This window comes from Cebus imitator, unplaced genomic scaffold (genome assembly GCF_001604975.1).
Source record: "Cebus imitator isolate Cc_AM_T3 unplaced genomic scaffold, Cebus_imitator-1.0 Scaffold6, whole genome shotgun sequence".
NCBI classification, from domain to species: domain Eukaryota; kingdom Metazoa; phylum Chordata; class Mammalia; order Primates; family Cebidae; genus Cebus; species Cebus imitator.
This window is the reverse complement of record NW_016107321.1, coordinates 5,592,096-5,599,282: the sequence shown is the minus strand read 5'-3', so window position 1 is coordinate 5,599,282 and position 7,187 is coordinate 5,592,096. Positions and strand designations below refer to the sequence as shown.

Below are 7,187 nucleotides of genomic sequence, written 5' to 3'. Positions count from 1 at the left end.
GGCAAAGCAGCGGCGCTGGCCGGCACGGCCGCGCTGGCCGAAACAGCCGCACTGGCGACCGTGGAGCACCACTGCCCGGGAATTTCCTAGTCTGTGGGCAATAAAAACGCGGCGTCCACTCACCCTCTGCGCTTTCACTGGGAGCTGCGATCCTGAGCTGTTCCTAAACGGCCATCTTGGATCCGGACCGCCTCATTTTTATTCTTGAAATGGTTAAAGCTGCAACAGGAGCCTTGCTCAGGGAGCGTGGAGTGAGGCATTGGTAGTTTTGGATTCAGGGTAGATTATGAGTAAGTGTGTGACCCTGGGCAAGTCACTCAATTGTTAGGGCTTTATGTCCTTATATGTAAGATAAGAAGGTCAAATAGAAAAATAAAAAAGGTTTCACCTTGGTCTCAGGCTTAATGATTACATAGTAATTGAGAGGAGAAATTTTGTTCCATTGCATTTTTTTTCTCCAAATACAATGGTCCCTGGTGTACACTGGGATCGGTTCCAGCATTCCCTGGGCATATCCAAATCTGTGCAGACTCGAGATCCTGCAGAATCCACATATAGCAAAGGCTGGCCCTCCCTATGTGTGAGTTTAGCGTCTCTGGAATACAATCCTATCTGCATCTGGTTGAAAAAAATCCATGTATGACATGGATCTGCACAGTTCAAACCTGTGTTGTTCAAGGACCAACTGTTCAGTTTTCAAGTTCAGGTTAAGTTGCAGGCTAGTGGGACTCTCGGAGGGTGGGGCAAGAACTGACTGAAAGAACCATCCAGAAACAAGGGGTACATTTGGAGTCTTCCATTTGCTGTTAGCAAATCTTCAGAGACTCTGTTTTGAGGATTTTAGTTTTGAAGGACACAGCATTCCACAGGGAAGCAAAGACCTGGGCTACTAATGCCGCACCATTGGCTATTCCTCCTTTTCTTCTTTCTTTCTGATAACAGATAAAACCAGAGTCACCCTCTCATCTCAATTTTGGAAGTAGAAAGAAATTGGGCAAATTATGTGGGTAAACATGTTATTCTTTTTTAAAGCATGTATCTCTTTTTGATGAGTTTGTTTTATTTTTGTTTATCTCTTTTTGACGTTGATGAGATAGAAACCCATTTTCCAGGAAGTACTGGTAAAAATCAGTTGCCCATTTTCCAACATAATAGTGTTCTTTTTGAGTTTAATTCCTGCAGTCCTTGAGCTCACCCTTCATTGTCCTCAAGAAGAGGGAATGCCCCCAGAAAGATGAAATGGGAAAAAGGAAGGGGAGGAGGGATGCAGATACCTGCCTCCACCCCCAAGGGTGTGTGTTCCTGAGAAATCCAAGCCAGAATCTCATCCCTCACTCCCTGGTCCACAGCCTCGGAGTCCGTGTATGTGGTCTCCCTGCAGTCCATGAACTCCCAGGGCCGGAGCCAACCAGTCTACAGAGCTGCCCTAACAAAGCGGAAGATTTCAGGTATGTTTCTAAGGATGCATTTGGTCAAAGCATACTCTGGTGTGAATGCAATGCTGTTTTCAAATGATGAATTACATAAATTCTATTGAGGCTAAAAGAAATAACAGGGCAGATGTGGTCATATTTTGGGTGTAAGCATGCTGCTGCCTTTTTTTTTTTTTTTTTTTTGAGATGGAATTTCACTTTCGTTGCCCAGGCTGGAGTGTGCAATGGTGCTGCAATCTTGGCTCACCACAACCTCTGCCTCCCAGGTTCAAGCGATTCTCTTGCCTCAGTCTCCCGAATAGCTGAGATTATAGGCATGCGTCACCACACCCGGCTAATTTTTTGTATTTTTAGTAGAGACGGGGTTTCTCCATGTTGGTCAAACCGGTCTCGAACTCCTGACCTCTGGTGATCTGCTTGCCTTAGACTCCCAGAGTGCTGGGATTACAGGCGTGAGCCACTGTGCCCGGCCTAGCATACTGCTTTTATATATAAAGGCTAGAGTGCTCTTGTGATGTGATATATCTCATTGTATATTTCGAGCCACTTCACTGTGCAGTAGATTTGCCACGATAGGAGCAGCCAAGAGTTCATTCCAGTAGAGGTGCCGTCTGATCCAAGTATAAATTGCCCTGGGTGATGCACTGAACGAAGTGAGAGAGAAGGAAGAGCAGGTGGGAGGTGGTGCATGCAAGATAAACACACAAATGTTATTTCAGCTATATTTGCATTAAAACGGTATTGGGAATCCTGAGAAAAAGCATCATAGTGGTTTGCTGATAGCCTGATCATTGTCCACATAGTTACGTTTTCCCACATCCCTTCACAGACATTATCTGTGTCCCTGATACATTAACGAATGACAGGTACCTTTTCTGGACCACCTATCTTAATTTAAAGAGGCAATCTACAACATAATTATTTTCATGAATTCACAACATAAAATGAAATTTATACTTTTTTACCTTGTATGAAGTTCCACAAATACAATGTTTCACTCTTCATATTGATGAATTGCTGCCATAGGATAAGTCCCTGTATCACTTTTCTAGCAGGCTAAATATTTTCACCTTCCCCTTCTGGTGATAAAACCCACATCTTTTTGAAACGTGGTCCCTGAAAAGTGAAAAGAAAAAATGAAACAAAAAACTAACATAAACAAAAAACCCAAGAGACTATAGAATAATATTAAAGATCTCTTCTGAGTCTTTTGAACGAAGAGTATAAGCTTTGTGACTGTGATATGTTCTATTGATGACAAAGAGAAACCTCTCTAAGAAATTGGCAAACTGACTTCTAGTTCATATCTGAATGTGTTTTAATCTGTCTTGGACTCATACATTCTGAACTGTGAGGACATCAAACCCAATGTGAACCTTGTGGTTGCTTGAACCAGAATTTTCCTTTCATGCCATGATCATTAAGGAAATGTGAGCTGACCTTTCCTTCTCCTAAACTTTTGCTTCCCATAAAAATGTTGTTATTTTCCAGAAACTTACAGTGTACATTGAGAAAACACTGAGTTACTTGGACCATCTTTTATCTGGGCAAAGCATCCCCTTTGTACTGTTTGCTATGTCGATTGGGTTGGGCAGCTTTTAAAGTGAAATGCTCATTTTTCAGCCCGTATTTAAGAAAAGCAAGATGGAGATTTTTATTTTTCTTACACTGACCAATCAAATAATTGCTTACCTTTCTATCAATTTCATTTTGTCTACATTACACACAAGCAATCTAAAAATTATGCAGGGTGAATAATGGCCTGTCAAGGTCTGAGGAGCTCAGAGCAGAGCCCATTGTGAGAGAAAGCCTTTCTATGGGGCCCATTGTCATTTCAGAAGAGGATGAATTGGATGTTCCTGATGACATCAGTGTCCGGGTCATGTCATCCCAGTCTGTGCTTGTGTCCTGGGTGGATCCTGTTCTGGAAAAACAGAAGAAAGTTGTTGCATCAAGGTGCTTTTGCTTATTTATTTGTCTTTATGTATGAGAGATGGGACTTTTCTGGCCCTGAAAAGACATGTATTTCATGATTTTATTTTCTGACTGACATGAATTGGCCTCTTGTAGCTGAGTAGTAAATATTCTGTGACAACCTAGCTGATCCTAAGTGTGGTCACACATTTCCCGCAAATCAGATTTGACCAGGGCCTTGTGTGTAGTACACACAGCAGGAGCTCACATCTCACATGCTCAGAGATTATCCTGTGTCTGGAAATTTCCTAGATTCCATTTCTTTCTTCGCCCCATTTGTGTTTTGCTTTCTCTCATTGACATTCTGTTCATACACAGGGCCCAGTCTCACCATCCCTCCTGTTATCCAGGAAGAGTCACTGTAGGATGGACTTTATGTAGAGTGTGGACAATTGTCTAATGCCTTACACTTAGCAGTTCCTCATTAGGCTTTGCTGAACACTGACTTGCTTCATATCTGGCTCATTTTATACATAACCAAATGCACCTTATTTTCTCTTAAGCTATGATGTTATGCTGTTCTGGATTTTATATTCATTTGCAACAGCAATAAAAGACAAACCAATCATAAGGTTAAAATATTTTATGTTAAAAGGCCACTAGAGAACACCATTTCTTGTTAGTGGTAGATTAATACAGCTATCCAAATTTTACCTGTTCAATGACTAAATACATTACATAACCAAGAGAAAGCCACAGATATGGTGGCCTGGTTATTATGTATTAATTTTTCAACATCTCTGCAGCCAGGAAAGGGGAATATAGTTTAAAATGGATGGGATATAATGGTGACATTATATACATCCATATATAAAAATGATTATTCATGTTAGATATATAGTTTTCTTTACTGTCTGCTAGTAAAAATGATATCTGCCTTTTTTGAAAGACCTCAGAAGATTCATGGCAATTCTCTCCCTGGCCATATGGTCCTCTTCAACACAAAGTGTTCCTTTTACCATTGGACTTTGATTTCCAACATCTTGCTGAAACCACAGAAGCCTTGAATTTTCTTAGCAGAACTGTTGTGTTAATTGGTGTGCCATGTATTCAACTGAAGTCTTCTGACAAAAAAGCACATTTTTAATGCATCAAAGGCTTTCTACTGCAAAAAGTCCACAAGACGATTTCTTTGAAAGAGAATCTAATAAGTGGCGTTTGCAGCTCTTAGTGTGTTGAGGGTGTCTGCTGTCTGAGGTTGCTAGGCTGTCCATGTTTGGTCATACTGCATTTCCCCACCCCCCATAATCATGCACCACAGTTCCAGAGCAGCCTCCTCCATCCTGCTCTGTTTCCCATTTTTGCTCCTTTTCATGGTAATAAGTCTACTCACAACCACGTGTTCCATTCCACCTGAGCCTATGGAAAACATGCCTGATTTGGCATGAAATGAGTCTTTTTTGTCTTTCTTTTCTGGAGAGCTGAGCTACCCTGGGCCAGTTCTGGTCCCTACTGGTGCCTTGAGTAGACACAAATACAGACCCACAGACACACGCACACACACAGACACACACACACACGCAAACACACACCCCTGATAAGGTAGTTGCCTCATGAAAACTGTCTCCCTTCTCTCGCTTCCCTTTATAATCTCTGCTTGCTCTTTTGAGCAGTAAGAGTTTTTGGTCTTAAAAAGACACTAAGCTCTGTTTTTTTCTCCTACTTTAGGCAACTTTGCTTGGAACTTAAGCAGATTCTCTGAGCCAATATCAGTCAAAAGTTTATTTTTCTCCTCTTTGATTTTACTATGTACCTCCCAAAGTCATCACATACGAGGAAGGAAAAACAGCAAGACATCTAGTGTTGAGATGCAGAGAATTTGGATAGATCGTTGTGTTGTGTTTGCTTATAGACAGTACACCGTGCGCTATCGAGAGAAGGGAGAACTGGCCAGGTGGGATTACAAGCAGATCACTAACAGGCGGGTGCTGATTGAGAACCTGATTCCAGACACCGTGTATGAATTTGCAGTCCGTATTTCACAGGGTGAAAGAGATGGCAAATGGAGTACATCAGTCTTCCAAAGAACACCAGAATCAGGTCTGTATTTGAAATGGCCTTTGAATTTTCAGTTTGGAAATTACACCCAAAATAAGATTTAAAGACAATGTAAGATGCCAATAGTGACAAAAGCCAGCATGGATATTTTGAGTCACGTTAAGCCTAGATTTTGGCAGAGTGTCTTGCATAAACGCAAAGAAGTTAAGGGACCATCTGTTGGTCTTTTCCACTAGCATGTTATTCACGTTGTTTTGATGTGTGGAGCACACTGCGTCCCAGTGTGTAGTATGCATCAGTCCCCACCGTATGCGTGGATGGCCCTGGGTAATGCATGGCTCTAGTATGTAGGACAGCCTCTCCTTTCCTGAGGCTGAGATGGCATTTGATTCTGGGAAAAATTTTGGTCTGTATCTAAGGCTACCATTCTTTCCCTTAAACTATGTCTTCCAAAGTTTTGCTAAGAAGAAGTTGGAACTGGATCTTAATCTTCCTTGTATATTTCAACATTAGGCAATGAAAGAAACTCTGAATTACTAAGAGCATTTCCCTAGATATGTCTCAACTCACTAAATGAATTGGTTGCAGTGACATAAATCACTATATCACACAAAGAACCAGTGCAGGATTTTCTCTCACGTATAATAAAAATTAACGCAGTAGCTTTTCAATAATAAAAATGTGCACCTAGAGACCATGTGCTGTTTACATCTAGAACGTCCGCTAAGGCATTTAAAAATGTTTCATTCCTTGTTATTTTGCAGCTCCTACCACAGCTCCTGAAAACTTGAACGTCTGGCCAGTCAATGGCAAACCTACAGTTGTCACTGCATCTTGGGATGCGCTACCAGAGACTGAGGGGAAAGTCAAAGGTAGGAATCTCATTCCCTAAACTGTAAGATGCATTGATTCTGATAAACATGGCTTCTGTTTATGGCTTTGTTGACTGATAAAGAAATAGGGAAGCAACATACATCCAAGAGGTGCTCACCCAAGGGACAAGAATATTTCATGCAAGATTTTCATTGCCCGAGATCCAAGCAGTCAAGAATGTGATTATTATTTTCAGCCTCCTATAAAGTATGAAGGCTTTTTGCTGTTGCTGTTGGGAAGTATGTTTTTCATTGCATGGGTGTGACAGCATAACCTTTCCCTATCTGAACGGCACCCTGGTTTTCATGCTATGGGTCTTTTCATTGTGCTAGGATGATCACAAGAGCAGCAGTCGGCAGGAATCCTGCAGAACCATCAATATCTTTAATGGGACCATAAATACATTTAATGGGTTTGAAAAACGCAAGTAATAATTGCTGGAAAATGAATTTCCCTATTTGTCACCAATTTGTTTGTTTATGTACTTACTGATGTCAAGGAAAACCTAACACCAAAAAAGCAAAAGAAACTAGGTATTTTAAATAATAAAGATAGAGTACAATACTTACAATATTAAATTTAAATTTAATCTATTAAATTTTAAAATAGTCTGTTGAGAATACTAAATAAACACACAAATCTTTTATTTTTAATGTAAAAGCATTTAAGAATCTTTCAGAATCTGTTTGGAGACATTTTAAACAGCCATGCTGAAGTTTCTTCTGGCACTACCTATGCAGATGTACTGTAAGGGCAGGAAGGAATGGATATTTTATTCAAGAAAGAAATCATTTTTATTGTCATTAGATTTGAGGGGCAACTGTAAGTCTAATATGTCCAGAATCTATAAAATGTGTGTGTAAGCTTAAAGAAATCCAGAAAATTACTACTAATCTCCTTTGAGAATTT

The 7,187-nt window shown here is 40.5% G+C and overlaps 1 protein-coding gene across 4 annotated transcripts in view; it reads left to right on the top strand.

Moving 5' to 3' along the window:
- Positions 1 to 7,187, top strand: part of FNDC1 (fibronectin type III domain containing 1) — a 109,143-nt gene that overhangs the window by 56,999 nt on the left and 44,957 nt on the right. For 3 of the 4 annotated variants that reach the window (XM_037741818.1, XM_037741826.1, XM_017538261.2), the window contains 4 exons: positions 1,350 to 1,448; positions 3,272 to 3,389; positions 5,260 to 5,447; positions 6,170 to 6,277. In XM_037741818.1, coding sequence (XP_037597746.1) covers positions 1,350 to 1,448; positions 3,272 to 3,389; positions 5,260 to 5,447; positions 6,170 to 6,277 — 513 coding nt within the window. The remainder of the gene's footprint in view (positions 1 to 1,349; positions 1,449 to 3,271; positions 3,390 to 5,259; positions 5,448 to 6,169; positions 6,278 to 7,187) is intronic. The other variant, XM_037741823.1, reaches the window with a different exon arrangement.